At 42.6% G+C, this 19,562-nt stretch overlaps 1 protein-coding gene across 2 annotated transcripts in view; it reads left to right on the forward strand.

Moving 5' to 3' along the window:
• Positions 1 to 18,887, forward strand: part of NCK2 (NCK adaptor protein 2) — a 51,013-nt gene extending 32,126 nt beyond the window's left edge. For both annotated transcript variants that reach the window (XM_088530380.1, XM_088530385.1), the window contains exons 3-4: positions 7,197 to 7,918; positions 17,511 to 18,887. In XM_088530380.1, coding sequence (XP_088386506.1) covers positions 7,197 to 7,918; positions 17,511 to 17,705 — 917 coding nt within the window. In that variant the 3' untranslated portion in view covers positions 17,706 to 18,887. The remainder of the gene's footprint in view (positions 1 to 7,196; positions 7,919 to 17,510) is intronic.
• The last annotated feature ends 675 nt before the right edge of the window (positions 18,888 to 19,562 follow it).

The following is a 19,562-nucleotide window of genomic DNA, read 5'->3' on the forward strand; positions in this document are numbered from 1 at the left end:
TAAATGGACGCAAAAATCTTAGTTAAACACAGTCCCAAATGGCCTTGTTAGCCAGCCCAAATTGGGAAGTTGGGGATCGATCATCATCGCAGGAAGTCCCCTGGTCCCTCAGCTGTGCAAACCACAGTACCCAGGGCCTGAGGCCTCTAATGAGGATGCAAGAACCAGAGAAAAACTCCCTATTTTGTCTCGTGAATTAAAATCAGGGCTGTCTAATGGCACTGCATTGGTTTCACTGAGATAATGCCAGTTAACAAGGAGCTTTTGACAGGACTTTGCTCAACAGGCTGATTTGGGATACCGACCTGGGCAGAAAATGAGTGTCTCCAAGGAAGGCAGGTCTGTTTCCTTGGCCTCTGTGGGGCTGAGAGAGGAAACCAGGAGCTGAGGAATCCTCAACACCCTTGTCTTGCTTTTGAGGTGGTATCTCTCTTTTGGGAGAACTTAAAAATCATATGAAAAACTTGATTTAGAGAAACACAAATGAAACAAACTGTTTGCTGTCCCCATTTGTTTGCCCTGGTTGTATATATAAGCATGCTTTGAATTCACTTTTAATAGGAATTTTTGTGTTTTGACTAGGCAATCCAGCATAATTTAATTTCTTAATTGAGGGAAAAAGCTTGCTATAGTTCTAAATAGGCAATGAAAGAAAATAGCTGGCAGCATTTGATGCACTGTTAATTCTGGATACCTTTTTGATGGCCCTTATCATACTTAAATTTGGTTTACAGCTGGATAATCACATGACTGATGGAAAAGCTCATTTCAAATGTAACGGGATGAATACAGGGTATGAAAATTAGTTCCAACTTAAGAGCTTGAATCTATTTACATATATATATATATATATATATATGTGTGAGAGAGAAATGCAGATATTTAGGTATATAAATAAATCCATAAAACAAAATATACAGAAAGTCGATTTTCTCATTGCCATGGAGAGAGGAAAGGCAACAGCATTTGTTACTATTGTGTATATAGATTTAATAACATTAGTTACCCCAAGAGGGGTCCAGCATATTTGAGTGGGACACTAAGAGGAACCTGCTTGCTTGATGGGAGGAAGTTGGTTGTTCTGAGGCACTTCTGGTGGTGGTGGTGGTGGTGGTGTTTTTTGTTTGTTTGTTTTATATATACACATATAGTTTAAAGGTTATTTGCTTGGAAGGAAAATATATATATGTATAAAATCTTTAACTGTTTTTATTTTTATAATAAGGTGTTGGAGGCTGGCTCCCTAAGTAATCATTTCTGTGATTTTTAGTGACATCTGAACTGAAGAATTTCTGTTTTGGAAATTAAATAGTTTAGTGTGGCCATAATGATTTCAAAGCCTGTTCTTTAGTCTGTCAAATGGTTTTCCTGTATTGTAGCTTTTTATGGAAAGCCCTTATTTAGACTTTTTTTGATGTTCTGTGAAGTCTATTTAATGCATAGGATGTATTTTTGTCCATAGTCTTTTGTATTAAGATCAGACAAGACTGATTTTAGCAAAAACAGGTTATGAGAGTTTAGGGAACTAATTTTACTTGCTGCATATTTTACAGGATTTGGCTTTGGATATTGACTGGCTGACTCTTTTAATAAGATAGAAGAGTCAGTATTTGTGGTATCAGACATGCTAACAGTTCTTTTAAGGGGAAAAAATGCAGCTGTATTTAGTACATTTAGAGACCTAAAAAAGTCTATTTAAAGTCCGTAAAGATATTTAAGATGCACCCAGATAAAAGCTAAAAGAAAATTTAGGCAACAGTCTTGAGCAGTCCAGGCCATTTGACTACAGAGATTTTCGGTGTTTAATTATTATTTTTGAATAGAGCTTAATAAAATAAATGCATTGACCAGTGATTCTCTCTTTTCACCTCAGTGGAGGTGTAAAGGCAGTAAAAATACAAAATGTATTTTTGTATTGGCTCTTCCATGCCAGGGAGGAATACTAGCTGGCAGGAACATAAAAAGGCTCAGTAAGTCAGTCTTACTGAAATTAAGGAAATATATCTGCTTTGTAAAGGGGCTTTTGCCTAGCAAAGATACCAAGAAATATAAACCATAATTAGAAAATGGAATATAAATCTGTAGAAAGGTATATATTTACTACTGGTGTGCGAGTACGGTGTATACATTTGAATGCGTGCACATTCCCCTTCTCGTTACTGCCTGCTCTGAGCCCTGCTCAAGTGAAGTGGGGGAACGTGTCGCTTTGTGCAGTTCCTTTCAGATGCGCGTGTCGCCTTCTGCACCTTCTGAGGCTTCGTCGTGCACGTCGACCCTTGCTGTGGCACTAGTGACATTTTTCTGTGGACAGATGCAGCAGCCTCCAGCTTTCCTTCAGTGCTGCACAGTAGTTAGATGCATCGTTCATGTAAATGTATATGAATTTTGTAGCAGTTTAAAGTTAACCTCAAGTTTAAATTATGGTGAGGGTTTTTTATTTTTGGTTTTATTCTTCCTGACTTGAGGGGTTGGTCTAAATCTAGTGGTTAGGACAGTCCAGTGCAAAATAAAACTAGGCTTTAAGATGAACGTGTGCTCTGTATAAATGCGTATATCACATAGCCAAGTAAAAGCTCCTGTTTTTGGACAAGGCTATTTTCTGTGAGTGCTTTCCGAAACGACCGGCAGGTCTGCGAATGCCCCGTGAATGCAGGAGCGTGGTAGCTTGTGGCTCTGCGTCCAGCGGGTGATTCCTGCCTTGGTGCTTAGGAAAAGCTTCAGCTCCAACAAAAGCTTCTCCAGCGCGGACGCATTTCAGAGGTGCCCGTGTGGCTTCTCTGATGTGAACTCCCGCTGCAGTTGTCTGTGTTTGAAAGGGCTCTTGCAGAGCTGATTAAGAGGCTCGCAAATTCTGGCATGGAAAAGGAGAAGTGTGTATGAAAAAGCTGGAAGACAGAATATGATCACATAAAACTGGCTTTTCATGTGCATCCGGGCTAAAAAGATGGGCAAGGAAAAAGGAAAAGAAAACAAAACAACCATTCTTCTTTTATGAGGTATTTTAAGGGTGCTACATTAAAGGCTTTTATTAAGAGTGACGTATGTTTTTAAAAGATTTTTCTGACCCATAGTGCAATATATTTTAGTACCAAGGCCTGCTGAGTATTCTCAAGCTCTTTTTTTACTTCCCTTCACTAGCTTTTAAATGAGTTGGCTCATTTCAGTCAAATTTGTCATAGGAGGAGAAAGTTTTAGCACTAACTAACTTTTCTCTGCCCTGGCCATGGAATTTCACAGAAGTCATAGTTCAGTGGCCTTTCGGGAGCACATTCGCAGCGATTTAGGGGAGGGAGCCAAGGAAACGTTGTGGAGCACCTTGAGGGACACGAGGGAAGGTGGGAGCGCCTGCTGGGAATGAGGGCTCGAGGAGCTCTGGGCATCGCAGGGCCTGCGGCTGCCCCAGTCCTCAGTCACCAGGACCAGCAGGGCAGGAAGGGATGCAGAGCTGGGCTCTGCGCCGTGGCCACCCCAGGGAGCGGAAGCAAATTTATAGGAAACAGCCTTTCCTTGGTTGTTCTGCTCAAAATAACACCCTATTCTTTAAAGCAGCTACTAAGAAGAAAGGAAGAGGTTACTAACTAGTGTGGGAAGCACGTTTTGGAGTCTCCCTAGAAATAAACTCAGGGCCAGAGAGTTGGTCTGGCTCCAGAGAAAAGAAAGATCTGAAAAAAAAGGTCTCTTCTGTGCATGATTCTCCTAAAATGATGCTAGCCACATTTTTTATCTTGGCAACGGATGCAGCTATAAATTAAACCTGCTCAGATTGCTTGGCAGCTTGTTTGTAAGGAATAAAATGAACTAGTTTAGTGTGTGTCAGTTGTAGATTATGAAGGATGTTATTTCTTACAGACACCATAACGTAAAATAGGTTTTCTTTTGCTTGATAATTCATCGGCACCCACTGTTTCCCACCTTTCGCCGGAAAGCTAATCCACTGCTTTGGTTTTCTCCTCACAAGGGTTAGTTTCCTTGCAAAGGATTGTGGCTTCAGGTGAGCTGTAAGCAGCAAGAGTGCCTAGCGTACGAAAATGTAGTTGTACTTTAATGAAAACATATCTCTTAATGAAATGAGGACAATAAAAATGCCAGATTTATGACTGCAATGCAAGTGTATCTGACTCTTCCAAGTGCGGCTCCCACTGTACTGAAACGCTTTGCTTTCTAGGAAATTCTGTGGGTTTTACTCTATCAGCACATAAGCATGGAGATGCTCTTACATTTTTATTAACAGGGAGCAATTGCAGCGTTTTCTCTTGCAGGGCTTGCTCATGCAGACTGTGCTCTATTCCCCCCCAGGAGTTGTCATTGTCACAGAGCACTCGGTGTTTATAATTGTCCCAACTTTATTCTTGCTTGGCTCTGACCTGCCATCCTCCCAGCTAGTATTTTTAGACCAGTTTCCTACGGAAATGAGGCTTCGACAGTCCTGCTGTCTCTGTCAGCTCTCTCTGTCCACCCATCTGTCCACCCTCGATAACTTGGCCGCTTTCAGCCAAACTTGCCGGGCCCGAGGCGATAACGCAGCTAGTTGTGCCCGCTGGGAGGGCAAGGCTCCTGCTCGGCGCGGGGACACGATGCTGGCGGGCGGCAGCGAGCCGGGCCCCGCTGGGCCATGGGGCGAGGGCAGCACGGGGGGCGGCGCGAGGGCAGCCCTGGGCAGGCCCTTCGGCCAGCGCAGCGGGAGACGAAGGCGCGAGCGAAACGCAGCGGGCGCCGGGGCCGAAAGCCCTGTCTGCTGCCACACGGTGCTCGAGCACAGGCTGCGAGACGGGCAGCTCTTTGCCCTTGCAGCAAAGGAAAACAGGAGGTCTCCGAAACCTTTGAGCTTTGTTATGGCTTACGCGGAGAACAGGAGGGAGGGAAAGGAGTCTGTCAAACACGCCAGGCACGGCATTGGGAGGCTTGTGGGAAAAGATATAGTTTATTAGACTCCCAGGGAAAAGAAGAGAGTTCTAATGTTAAACTCGGGCTAGATGTTTAGACACCGTTATCAGGCTTTCGGAGTTTTTTTTCAGATTTTTTTTTTCAACTGTTCTGTCAACACTTTTCCGTAGATACGTTTTTGCCATTCCCTTCTCGCAGTTCATCGCTATGCTGGTTTTTAACTGCTTGTCTTCTGGCCAGCCACTGCGTCATCATCTGCTGTTCCTTTGGCTTTGCTGGTTCTACTGTAGAGCAGGAATTTCAAGAAATTGAAATTCGCTGATGTCTCCCTTACAAAGTACGTCAAAACTGAAGCTTTTAATTTGGAAGGTTTAATGCCAGCGTGGGGCTTTGTGTAGAATGAATCTGTCCTTTGAGACAGAGTTATTTTGTTTTTTGCATGAGGTAATAGCAAGTAATTCCCTACCTTTTCTAACAAAAAGACCCTTACATTGCTTTTGCGTATCTTATTGCAATTTAAATATTCTTTAGCTCTGCTATTATCCATACTAGTCTTTTCAAAACAATATCGAAAATGATGGAAAAAACCTCAGTCTTGGCAGAAATCAGACCCCAGACAACTCCCTACTGGAGTTTGCTGAGAGCGGAAGTGCCGTTTTCCTGCCCCTGTGTCTCCTGGTACCGCACGCAGGTCTCGCTGGGCCTCAAAGCTCCGCCGCCGAGCGCGCCGCGAGGGCCACGCTCTGCTCGCCCCGCAGGAAGCAGCAGGAACTACCTACCCGGCAAGGTCAGAAGGCGTCTTAGGGCCATAGGAATTTTCTGCAGCCTTTGAGGCGTTAAGACTCAAGTTAATGAATGTATTTAACTCTTCTCGGTGTTGCTGTTGATGGTCAGGGGTGTTGGTTAGCTAAGCCTGGGAAATACGCGCATAGTTTCAACTGCACTAAATATTTTTACTGAATGCATTAGTCCTGTAAACATGTATGCGTATGTAAAATCACACGCATTTCAGCAGTGAAATGGCCAGGCTGTGTAAGAAAGTCGCTTTTGTCTCCTTCTGATGAGACTATTTACAGAAACAAAAGCAAAACCTTCACAGAATCACAGAATGGTTAAGGTTGGAAGGGGCTTCTGGAGATCACCTAATCCAGCCCCCCTGCTCAAGGAGGGGCACCCAGAGCACACACACGGTCACATCCAGGCTTCGATCACACACCCTCTGAGCTGTCATTTACACAGTTATTCTCTTCTCTCCACCTTCTTTTAATTCAATTTGCAATATTCGATGTTTACTCATTTTGTCTCCAGTGAATTCCCCTCCTGTCCCAAGCATGTTGAAGAAAAGTACAAAAACGCTGATTTTTAATATTGTATTCTGTCCAGCTGCATTGTTTTGAGGTGCTGTATGATTTGGGCGATACTGAGATTTAATCTTTTTTAGTATTTTCCAAAAGTTTATTACTGAATTTGAGAAGACGGGCCTAGTTATCCTGTCTGTGTTTTATCCATCTGTATATAGTACTCCTTGCTGCAGAGCTCTGAAAAGTACTTCAGAAGAATGGTGCATTTCTTCCATACTTAGAACAACCATGTAAAATACACACCTACAAAGAAAGAGTATGCAGTTAATGGTGTTGGTTTCTTCTGAATGTTGTGTTTCATGCTATAACTGAGGCCATGTCAGTACTAGAGAGTTTGCGGATTTCAGGGGACTGCATTCAGGTGCCTTCCTCACTGTGGAGTTTGTGCTTTTCCAGTATATCATGTGCAGGTTTCCAAAGGAGGCCTGTCAGCTGGAGCTGCTAAACAGGTGTAGGTGCCTGGGAACCGAAGTATAAAATGGAGAGCAGAATGTGATCGAGAGCTGAACTTTTCTTGCTGTGCTGACTTCTTTTTGTAGCTTTTTTGTTTTCCTGTTTTTGTGCTTTTGCTCAAGTCTGGTTAAAGCTGTCGCTGAAGTGAAACAGGAGATCAGTTGACAGGATTTTTAGGGGCATAACATCCAGCTGTGCAGTTCTTGGAGTGATTAATTTGTTTTCATCGTGAAGAAACCACTATTTTTAACTGTACGTTAAAATTCTAGCACGTTGAGGAAGCACGAGAGGCATTATAATGCAAATTAAAGCTTACCTAAGTGCCTGTACTAAATGTTAAAAAATCTCTTTAAAGTGTTGGTGTCTCGTGACTGTGGTAGATGTTAATCTCCATATAACGTTTTTGTTAAAGCAGCACGAGAGCATGTCACGAATTCAACACTTGCAATATGGAGGGAGAAAAAGTAGCGGCTTCACATTTCTGTCTTTATTTACCAGGTTTGGGCAAAACAAAAAGAAAGACGAGCGCGCGAGACGCCTCACCGACTCCTAGCACCGATGCCGAGTACCCATCCAACGGCAGCAGCGCGGACCGGATTTACGATCTTAACATTCCAGCCTACGTGAAGTTTGCCTATGTCGCAGAGAGGGAGGATGAACTGTCCCTGGTCAAAGGGTCCCGGGTCATCGTCATGGAGAAGTGCAGCGACGGCTGGTGGAGAGGTAGCTACAATGGACAAATTGGCTGGTTTCCCTCGAACTATGTGGTAGAGGAAGTTGAGGAAGCAACTGCAGATTCCCCGAGCTTTCTAAGTTTAAGGAAAGGCGCTTCCATGAGTAACGGCCAGGGCACCAAAGTACTTCACGTTGTTCAGACACTGTATCCATTCAGCTCCGTCACAGAGGAAGAGCTCAATTTTGAAAAAGGGGAGACAATGGAAGTCATTGAAAAGCCGGAAAACGACCCCGAATGGTGGAAATGTAAAAATTCCAGAGGGCAAATTGGTCTTGTTCCTAAAAACTATGTAGTAATCATAAGCGATGGTCCTACCATTAACACTTCCCATCCACCTCAGATAAGCTACACAGGGCCATCTTCTACAGGACGGTTTGCTGGAAGAGAGTGGTATTATGGGAATGTTACCCGACATCAAGCAGAATGTGCCCTCAACGAGCGGGGAGTGGAAGGAGACTTCCTTGTTAGAGATAGTGAATCTTCGGTAAGTGATTTGCAGTGTTTCCATTTGCATAGCTTGTGGCTTTTTTTTTTTTTTTTTAATTTTTTTGATTTAGCAAGTCTGGTAGTTATGATAGTGTAATACAGGGCCTGTCATCCTTAAGGAAACAGGGTGATGTTTCAGTATTGCAAATTGGTACATTTACTGTATATGAAAGTTAGTGTTTTACAAAAATACAGTCACCTTTTCAGTTGTGCACTGTATTGTCTAGGGGTTTCTTAGTCCATGGACAAGTAATTAAATATTTTAAGATTCAGTCTGACTGTTGCTGTATTTCTCGTGTGCAATCCTCCTTGAATTTAGAGTGCTACAAAGTAAAATAGCTCTTGTGAATTGAAAATTTAGTCATTAATTTGAATTTAAAGCTAAAATAGGATCTTACCACTGGTGAGTTTGCTTTTTATTTTAACTAAATAACCACACAGGTTCTTTATTAATTAAAATCCTATTTTTAAGTATTTCTGTTCTACTTACATTGTTTAAGTTGCAGTAAGGTGAAATTACCATTGTTGTTATAATTATTGAAACCATGATACAGTGCAAAGAATGTCAAGTCAGTGGCTCATAACTTCTAAATTGAGACGTGATGACATCAGAGCGATGTGAGCAATGCTGATTAGGAATCATTAACAGTTCTGAAAGTTCAAATTTAAAATTACACTGAAAAACTTTTCATGTATGTTGAAGCGTGGGATTGCATAGCTAAAGCACTATTTTTTTTTTTACGATTTTTAAAAGATGACAGATTCACACATATGTCTTTAAAACACATCAAAAATAAGGATATTTGAAGATGAATTATACTAATTTATGATCAGGTATTTTTGCATTCATTCCGTTCACACAATTTACTGTTTAGTATCTGTCTTTACGTATCCTAGTGTTCCATGTATAAAACTGAAAAGTAGTTAAATCTGCTCAGTCTCTTAATAGGGGAGGAGAGTGCTGCTAATTTTAGACACCATACACAGCTACATATTTATGTAAACCATATTTCTGTAAAACCATATTTATATCAACCTCGCTATGTCCATCTAATTTACAATGTAGATTGCAAATAAGCATTGTCAACTGCATATAGTTTGAATCATAATATGATTCCTAAAAACATTTCTTGGCTCTATCCCATTGTCAGAAGGCTGTATTGATTGCACCTATTTCTGATTAGAACTTGAGATAGTCTCTGTCATGGCCTCCTGACCGAGGAAGAACCGTTCCCAGTTCCCATGCTCGTGTAAATGACTTCCTTAATTGCTCATCAGCGCGCTGGTATCGCTGTATGCCAGCAAACAGGGAGTTTGCTTTACTGGGGAGAATCCTGTTTAAGCTCAACTCTGGAAATGAAGGTCATTTTAGTTCATAATACTTTTCTAGAAAGGTATCTAATATTTTCCTTTGCTAATTATTTTTTTTCATAAGCCATACTTCCTGCCACTTAAGTCTCAAAATGAAGTCAAAATCTGTGAAGTAGTATAGAGACAGACTGCTTAGGTCTGCTTATATAGATACTCCTTCAAAATAAAACATCTTTAGTAATATAAAGTTCCCCATAGGACAAGAGGAAATGGCCTCAAGTTGCAGCAGGGAGGTTCAGGTCAGACACTAGGAAGAATTTCTACACGGAAAGAGTGGTGAAGCCTTGAAACAGGCTGCCCAGGGGAGTGGTGGAGTCACCGTCCCTGCCAGCGTTCAAGAACCGTGTAGACGAGGCACTTAGGGACATGGTTTAGTGGGCAGGGTGGTGAAGGGCTCGCGACTGGACTCGATGATCTTGAAGGTCTTTTCCAACCATAATGATTCTATGATTCTCATTACTAAACTCTAAAAGGCAGCTTTCTAGACTAGCAGAGCCTATCTGCGGAATGAACTGCAGCTTCCCTTTTTAATTTAATGATACTGACATCTGGGACTGGCTGGCCTGCTTCATCTTGGCAAAAAGATGGACAGTGGTTGCTAGTGATAACAGAACAACAATTTACAGTCAAGGAAATATTAATAATTGTGTTGTTTTTTTACAAATCCAAATGCAATCTGTTGCAGTTTTGATACACTTTACTAGTGTATTATTATTATTACTGAAGTTAGAATGAATCAAGACTGATGTCTATTTCCTAAAATTTTAACAGCCTATAAAATGTTATTGATAGCATACAATTCTAATATCTCAGAATATTTTTTCTGTATATAGTATTGTCTATTCAATTTCAGGCATCTTTGCTCCATTGATTTTTCTCTGCAGAAGACAGGATACCTGTCAAACTACTGTTTCTCCAGAGCTTTACTGATGTGTGTCAGTGAGTTCCTATTTCTGCTCTCAGCTAACTGTAACCACAAAATGGAGACATATGCAAATAAACCTGAGGAGAACAAGAGAAATAGAGTTTTAGAAACGTGATTTATGAACAGAGGCTGACAGGTTAAAGTTTGTGTAATCAATAGAAAAGGAAACTGCAATGGGACATAGAGTCTTCCAAAATGTGAAACTGCTAAGGGATTTAAGGATAGTAATCCTTAGATTACTGTGCAGTAGTCCAGCTGCCCATCCTGCCTATGACCCGGAAAACAATGTACCCTTATACATCGTCTGTGCAGTAGGGAGAGACTTGTTTTCAGCCGTGGATGTTGCATTTGGGATTGTCCTGATTAGTAGCTAGCAAAGAGCTCCTTTCTTGTGAGGACAGTGCCAGAAGAACGGTCTGAAAATTAATGTAGCACTTAAAATACTGAAGCGGGCGGCCTTGCCCCGTGGCATCCAGTAATGACTCCGGGGTTGCAGCTCGCTTCCTTGCTCTTAAGAGAGCCTGCACCTTGAGTAAACGAATTTCCTGGAAAGAACTCATTAACCTTTTAATTTAATATGACATCATGATGCTAAATGTACTTGTTTTCAAATTCAGCTTCAAATTGACTGTCTTCGTTGTTGCTGGGGGAATTGTTGCTTGTGGAGCACAAAAAGGTTCATTCAGAATGTGGTCTTTTAAGTTCTTCCCAGCATACAGCATTTATTGGAATCTCATGAAATTCATTGAACTCCATGTTACAGCAGTTTTCCTTGGACAAAAAGCTAGAGTGACTGTCCTCTGAACTGAGGAAGTCTGCTCTTTTTTTTTTTTTTTTTTTTTTCCCTTTGCTCCTGATCTGACCTTGAGGATTTTGCATTTGCTTTTTTATTTTTTTTAAGCAATAAGAAATACTTTGTAGTTATGCATGCTTGATTCCACTTCAGAATTTGTATCACTTCAGTATTTTAATTTCTGTTAGGTTTAAAGAGACATTTTAATACTTACCAAAGTTACCTGCTTTAGTTATTTTATACATTATATTATTCCCTAATTTGTTTATGCATGTGAATTATTTAAAAATAATAATAGTAATAATAATTGAGACTGCTACCTTGTGGGGTCTTTTTTCTTAAGTACCAGGAATGATACAGCAAGCTGGTGGGCATAAGTGATAGCAACAGAAAAAAGAGATGGCTAACAAAAGATCTGTTTCAACTGGTTATCCGGTAAAGAAAGAAGATGGTAGAAATAACTCTGAAAATCCTGGCACATATCCCGTTTCTCATGAGTAACTACAGATTAGAGGCCATGAGACGTGTCCGCAGGATCAGAACCAAACAGGTGGTTATAGGACCAGGCTGAGGACCAGGCTGCTCTCTAGCTCTTCTTGTTTCATCCCAGGCCTTCCCCATACATTTTTTTATGAACCCTTCTATCAAAACTGTAGATACAGGGGTTGGTCCTTTGCTAAGGGACCTCACATGGATAAAGTTGTGAGTTGTCCCTGATAATCTTCTGCCAGATTTTTGACCTATTTTAGGGTTTTTCTTTAGCCTCCATCACCATAGTTACTGAATGTCTTTTGTATAAAATGCTTTTCCCTATATTTCACTGAATTTTGTGCTTGTCTCTCTTAGCTATGAAAAGCTCTTCTTGGATACATGAGATTTGTGATACTCTTTTCAATTGATTGAGTCTCTTATTTTTTCGTTTTAATCTTTACTGGTGTGTGAGGCTTTCACCTGTTTCTGTGAGATGTAAATTAAAAGACTTATCCCACAGATAGATTCCTTTAGCCAAAAATATCCGCAGTTATATTTAGATCTAAGGGGTCATGCTGTGGTGAATACACTGCCATGAACTCTGTCTTGTAGCTGGAAGTCTGGTTATCTTAATTTTGCTGTAGTGTTTATTAGGATCATAAGCTTGTCTGAGCTATTTAAGTCCATGATGGATGCAAGAGGCACTGATACCTGCTGGTAAAACTTTGGCCACTTCCCTCATACCCAGCCACTGTCCTCTGCATGCTCGGAGATACAGAGGAGGAGTTGAGGTGGAGTATCCCTGGTTAGGGCGGCCGTGTCTCTTCAGAGCCGCTTTTGCTCTCTTGGCCTTTGTGAACTAAGGGTTCCTTAGAGATTTTTGCGTGTTTTTCATGTCCCTGGCACAAGGTGGATGAGTCTTGGCTGCCAAGCTGTGTTGGGTTGAAGATCTTCCCAGTCCTGGTCCAAGATCTTGATTCCCCTGGGCCTGGTGGTGGGGACAGGGGTGAATTTGGAGGGAAGGCTGCTGTTGCTCGGGCTTGCCCCTGAGCAGGAAGGGGCTCTGTTTGCTGGCTGCCTGCCAGAGCTATGGGGACGCAGCAGCGCTCGCAGCTCGTGATGCGGGAGGGCCACGGGCGCCCTGGCTGCTGCATCTTGGGGCTGAAGCACCTGGAGGCCTCAAGGGGAGCTTCTCTCCGGATCTGCAGGGCTCCTGCGGTCACCTGCTGGGGCTGGGAGACCTGTGGTTTCCTTTGGGGGGCAGGAAGGAGAAGGAGGTGTTGTCATTTGGGGCGGAAGGGCAGCGTAGGAGCCGTTATTCTTTAGGAAGAAAGGGCTCAATCCTGCTGATACTCTGTCAGTCCTCGAAGGCCGTATGGGTGCGCTTTGACCAGCCATGCGACAGTAGGGCAGGAAGGATGACTTTGGGGGCTTAAATGCTACTGAGGGGCAAATCTGGTAGCATCTTAACATGTCCAGTATTTTCAGGTGGCTTTAAAGCACCTGACGGAAGCAGTGGCAGCTCTTCAAAACTGAAGCATTTGTCATGTTCTGTGACACACTGTGACTGACCACAGCGCAGAGAAGGACGAACACAGGACAGGTTTAAGAATATATCCCAATAGTTTATTTAGACCTGTACGTGAGTATCTGTGGAACTAATTCATGTTTCTAAAGTTGTTTTTAAAACATAATGAATGTTGCATAAGAGGGAAGAGCTTTTAATATATGTGAAGAAAGTATATGAGGTGGGGATGAGGCGTAGGTAAAGGAATTGTTAATCTTCCTGTAGGGTTCTTTCCAATTTGTCTCTAGACTTTTGAACTGTTTTGTTTTTGTTTTCGGTTGGGTAACTTGAGTGTCTTTGTTTCTGAGCAGGAGTGAAGGGAAGCCAGTTTGTAGAGCTTGAAGGAGCTGCCTGGAGCTGGGCAGCTCCAGGGTAGCAGCAGATCTGAACTCCAGGGGACTGGAATAACCTGAAGAATGTGAATAGGAGGAAATTTCTTCCTGAAGGAAGAGAAGCTGGTTTGAAATGAAAAGAACTGAGTTATATCAGTAAAAGTTGTTCAGAGAAGGTTGTTTTTCCCAGTACTGCCATTTATTATAAAATTGTCTTGTTTCATTTGCACGTGAAGACTGTAAAGAGGAAACTTTTTTTCCCACTTTTCCTTGTTTGTCATTGTGTTACTTTACACCTTCTCCTCACGATAGTCTTTTTCACCTTTTTTGAAAATACCAAGTTCATAGCCAAAGGAGCCATGTTCAGGACACATGATTCCGCCTGCTGTTTCCAACATACAGACAGCACCAGCCGCCCTAGTCATAGGCAAGAGTTAAGTACAGGAATCTGAACCAGTTTTAAGAAATAGTACAGCTGGACTGAAGAACTGGAAATGCGTGTCAGATAATCTTCGGTTTGCTGTTTTAGGAATTGAATTAGCTTCAGATTTAAGTCTTTCCAATTATGACCGTACAAAAATATTCATAGGCTCCCTGCCATGAAGCTATGCTCTTTAATTCTGCAGAATCATGAGTGACTTTCTAGGGATTAAAGTTTACTTTTAATGTACCTTTATAGGATGTATGATAGCTTCTATTCCTGGAAAAGTCAGTGTGCAAACATCCAAATGTAGCAATTAATTTAAGAGGGAGAAGGGAGAAAAATTGGCAAGCAGTTGAAACAAAAATTTTAAGCAGTAAATAAATAAAACAAACAGACATGGAACAAATCCAAGGAGGACAGCAGGGAACCAATTCAAGCTGCACTGAACCAACATACTTCAGGATGGTAATGTTAAGTTAGGAGAACAGTAGTTTATCTAGAGATTTTTGTTAAATAGGCTTTAGCCATTTTGCTTGCTTGTTGCGGGGGAAAGAACTAAAAAGCAGATGCAAGTCCAGTTGCCTTTGCTCTTTGTTCCTGTATCCTGTAGACTTCAGAGATCTGAGGCCAGTAAAGGGTTTCAGAGTTTGTGCAACAGCTGTTCAAGCTCTTCCATCTCCTTGTGCCGGATGAGGGCTCTCAAAAGGGTTAGATCAGCCTTTATATTTCCTTCTTTTTTTTTTTTTTTTTTCTTTTTTTTTTTTTTTTTTTAAAAAAGTTGAATTAGATCACCCAAAGAATAAACTTTGTAACATATATTCTGGGGAAACCGAACGATAATAATGTCTTCTATTTTTCCGTGGATCTAATAAAGAGCTCTGAGTCGGAGAAGAATGGTCAGTGGTTCAGGAGAATGGTCATTCATTAAAGCTGTAATTAAAATGGCAGGAAAAGTATTTAAGGTATTGTGTATGGCGCCTCAAAGAGGTCTAAGCGTGGCCACTGAACAGGACGAGCACGGTGGATCAGATATCTAAGGTCTATTTGAGGCCGATCTGTGGGCATCTTTTCCGATGCGGAGATCATGATTCTCTGCAAGTACAAAGAGCTTTGAAAACTCATAACTTTGGCATGGGGAAAGCAGCTGTGCTTTGTTAGAAAACACTAAAACCTTGTTAAAGAGTGAATTTAAGCATTGGTTTTCAGCTGGTTTTAAACCTTTTTGATAAATTTTTCACCTATTTCAAAAACAAAAAATGCTTTTGCTTCAGATTACGACCTTCCTGTTGAAGTTTTAGATAGGACCTTGCAATTACTGCTTTATATGCTGGCATCAGCATGTAAATCAGCTAGGCTTGATGATCTTGTTTATTGAAGTGCTCATGAGCTAGTCCTGCAGTACTGCTTTCTGCGTTGCCCCTTTTGAAAGGCTCCCCGTGCCCTGTGCTGTGGCCCCTGTTTCGAGCAGAGTGACCAGGGTGCGGGTGCCCCACGCCGCTGTGCCCCGCGGCCACACGCAGCGCTGGCCGCGGAGCCTCGTGCTGGCGCAGGGCGCTGCTTGGTTCCCTGCCCGTGTTGTGACGGGTTAAGGACAGCGTTTCCTACGGCTGCCAAGGTGTCCCCTGAACCGCGATCAGATGCCAGGCCTACGTGGCTGCGTCGCGTGGGCAGCCCGGGGCTCTGTCTGCGCTGTAGTCACCTTGATCACAGCGCAGTGTTGATGCAACTGGGTTAGCTTTGAACTAGCAGGGTAGGTATGGAGAACAGGTTAGCCTTGGCAGGAGCTCCTTGCAGGCACATTTCTGACGTTTCTGCGGCAGGGCTTCTAGTATCAGAGCTGGGGCTGGCTTAAAATAGCAGTTTTCAGACGGGGCAGATGACAGGGCTTGAGACGCACCTCGGGTGGAGCATTACAAGCCCCAGGGATATTCCAGTAGATGTTTCTTTCCCTCCCTTTCCCCCGTTGCCTCCGTAGGCAGTGGCAGAAGGAATGTCCTTGCAGGGGGACTCGACGGAGGCCACCCCTGGGCCGCGGGGAGCGTTCTCCCTCGCCACCGCCGGTCTCTGAACCAGGCCTGCCACCGCGAGCCCTGCGGGCTGCACCAGCTGCACGAGCAGCCCTGCGGAGCCTCCTCTGGGCTCGCTGGCAAGGCCAAGGCGCTGCGATACTGGCATTTTATTCTTCTTCCTTTTAACATGCTTGTGGATGTGAAGCGTGGCGGCTTGAGGAAGAGGAGGGATGTAGGAGTTGGCTGTTGGTTTAAGCAGCGTGAGAGCTGAAGGGCTTCTCACCCCGTTGGGGTGCTGCACAAGGCCAAAGCCAGCCTGGCTCAATCTGGTAAAATATCCTAGGCCTCAGTCATTGCAGGAACAAGAAAAGACAGCAGTACTGTCCCTAAGCTTACGCGGGTTGCACACCAAGCAGGTGCCTGAGCCCCAGGCGCGTGCTGAGGCCGTGGCCGCGCGAAGGGAGGTCCCCTGGCAGCACGGGCTGCGGGGGCTCTCCCTGCCGCGCCGCGCTGCGCCCGCATAGCCCCTGGGCTCTCACTTAAGCTGCGTGAGTTTCTTCATCTGCTTTGTCGTGCAGCCGGAAGAGAAGCGGCAGCGTGGTGTGGAGGTGGGGCGAGCAACGCAGGAAAGGGAGTTCCTGAGAAAAGCGCTTGCCTTCGGAGTTCAGGCCCCCGGGGTGGTGCCAGGCAGCACTCCTCTCCGTCAAGCGCCAGAAGCTTCGCTACAAACTGCCGGGTGTTTTTCACTCACATCCTTTTCAGTTGTGTTGTCCCTGTGGCTGGCTGTGCCTGCTGCTCCCTCCTGCTCTCTGCTGTCCCCATCGGGTAGGGGTGCCAGGGCCGCGGCACGAAGGCTCTGCCTGGGTCTCCTCAGTCAGGAGGTGCAGATGATGTTAGCGTAGGAGCTTCTGCTCCCCCTTCTGCACTGCATGCCATTCCGGAGAACACGGAGCAAAGCAACCTCCAGAGCCACCAACTGCTGAGACTTGGAGGGATTTCTCATGCGAAATTGTCCCGTTTTAAATTGCTTAAGCAGTGTTTACATTTTATCTTTTGTGAGTGACGGTCTGATGGCGAGATCTGTGTTGTGTTGTTATCCTATGGCTTTGTCTTTTTAAGTAAAAGATGTATTCAGTAAGAGAAATTATTTTTCATATGTGTGGTAATGAAGATAAAAGGTGAATGTGTTTTCTCCTGCAATACAAAGCAAGAAAGGCCCTCTAGTGGTCATGGCCTTCAAAATAAAAATAATAGTAATAAAGAAAAGGGTGATATGGGAAATTTTCCTCATCTCACCCAAGCAATATTGGGGTAATTGCTTTCTCTGGGGTCACCCTATCAAAGGAGCCATAAATGATTATTTTTTTTCTCTTCTCCTGGACATTCTCATGCTTTGAGATTGAGTTACTAAGATCTATTTGCAATTTAGTCGTGTAATTGGCAACTTCAGGCTGCGTATCTGGGGAGCTTTCACTTTACTGACTTAACTGTGCATGTTAATAATGATGGCAATTATTTATTGAATAATAGACTGTTGGCTTTCTTAAGTGGCTAAAGCACTGAACTGTGGAACAAAGACTAGCGTAAATTATGATCAACTGTATTGCACAATTTGTCCTTGAAACCACAAAATTGTGTCTTCATTTTGTTCACTTTTGTGTGATTCTTTTTTTTTTCTTTCTGAATTCTTTTCAACAGCCCAGTGACTTCTCAGTATCTCTAAAGGCATCGGGGAAGAACAAACATTTCAAGGTGCAGCTCGTGGACAATGTCTATTGTATTGGGCAGCGTCGCTTTAATACTATGGATGAATTGGTGGAACACTACAAAAAGGCTCCCATCTTCACCAGCGAACACGGGGAAAAGCTATATCTTGTGAAAGCACTTCAGTGACATTGAAGATGGACTCGGTCTCCTAGGCCTCTTATAACTTCCAAGCCTTAGGTCCTAAATTCACTTTTTTAGAGCAGAGCAATCTACTCTCTGAAGCAGGCTTAAAGAATAGGCTCTTTCTAAAGTGTTTGCTCTGTTGGTTGTTATTGTCCTTTTTTGTTTGCCTACTTTGTGTTTCGATTCTGTTAATCTCAGATCACCTCCCTTCAGATTGAGAATTTCACTTAGGTGGCCATTGTAAGCACTCACTTCCATGACTGAGTTCTAAACTCCCCTCTTCTGTGTACGTTTACATAGTTAGTTCAGATAAAGGAGGGGTGTTTTCAATTCAAAACAGTGTTAATCTGTTCAAATTGCTCACGCTGACAGAACTCTTCGTTAAGAGACATCGGGCACAGTTTGAATGCACTGAAGCTCCAGCTAATTAAGTGAGATATAGTAGACATACAGTTGTGGCTGTGAGTTCTGTAGCTATTTTGCTTACCAAGTAGTATATTACAAAAATTCCTAGTTCCTAGAAGCACTCTTTACACTGTACTCTGCTATGACATTGCCTCTTTGACTCTTTGTAAAGAGTACACTAATTAAAGCATTTTGTAATAGTACTTCTTAAACTACTATGGTAAGATTGTAGTAAAAAAAAATATCTAGTGTATTTTGGTCTGTAATTGCAACAAAGAGAAATTTTATTTGAAAGTTGATTACTAGAGAAAGAATCATTGAATTGTAAAGGCTGAATGTTTTGGTAATCTACAACCAAATGTGCCATCCACATAATGCTTTTTCCTCTTGCCCTTCTGCTTGTTTGAATTAAACAATTATGTATTTAATTCTCAAAGTAATATGTATCTGTAGCTGATTGTTGACACTAATACAGAAGATTAATAAAAACTGATCTTGGGATGGGGTGGGGTGGGCTACCAACACTATATATATATTTGCTTTACAGAGCGAAATCTTCAGGTTTTACAAAGGATGGTGTGGTTGGTAGTAAGAGACACACAGAATGTTTATGCAGAAAATGCATTTTTTTTTCTCTTTTCTTTACATTTAAACTCCTTTATGGTTTAAATATACAGTCTTTAGATGGCACATTCCTGCGATTGAAGAAGGGATCTTGAGATCTCAAAATCTTGCATACTCATTTTTTTGGCTATTGTAATAAAAAAAGGTATTATGTCATGATGGAGTACTGGATTTATCCTTGGGTGGTAGTCCTGCTGTTGCTTTAGCAAGGTGGAAGAGAGTAAATAATGAAATAATTTATTTTGCAGTTTGCATTGTCTAAAAAGAAAAACATTTGAACTGCAGAGCATAGTTGGGCAGGAGGCAGTGACTACAGACCCCTGGTTGCTTCCGTGATAAGTCCCTTCGTTGCTTTAATGGAAACTGCGTGGTGGAGCTGTTTTCTGGTTACCTTGATGCTTTTGGCTGTTAACACACATTCCTTGGCCACGTCGTGTTTCAGCCGGGTAGCAGATCTGCCTGCACTGCAGACAGAGGCTCTACTGCTTCAGGCTTTCTCAAACCTGAGTGGCAAGAAGAATTTTTGAAATTCTACACACTTGCTGGTTTTCCACTGCTCTTGAAGACTTACTTCACAGTGCTGCATCTTCTTCTGTCTCTGAATTAGCAGTTAAATCAGGGCACTGAAGCTTCTGCTTGGTCCAGTGAAATGAAGGCAGGCAGTGATTCAGAGCAGTCCAGAGTAGTTGTGTGTTATCTGTAGCCCTTCCTCTACCTTGGTATTTTAATACAGTGATATTTTAATTTCAGAATGTTAAGAATTACAGTAGTTTTCCCTAGAAAATTGATGAGAAATGCCAGCTGCTTAAAATGTAATGAAGGGCCCCAAAG

This window comes from Tinamus guttatus, unplaced genomic scaffold (genome assembly GCF_059628265.1).
Source record: "Tinamus guttatus ecotype Peru unplaced genomic scaffold, ASM5962826v1 Tinamus_guttatus_pri_ptg000030l, whole genome shotgun sequence".
Classification (NCBI taxonomy): domain Eukaryota; kingdom Metazoa; phylum Chordata; class Aves; order Tinamiformes; family Tinamidae; genus Tinamus; species Tinamus guttatus.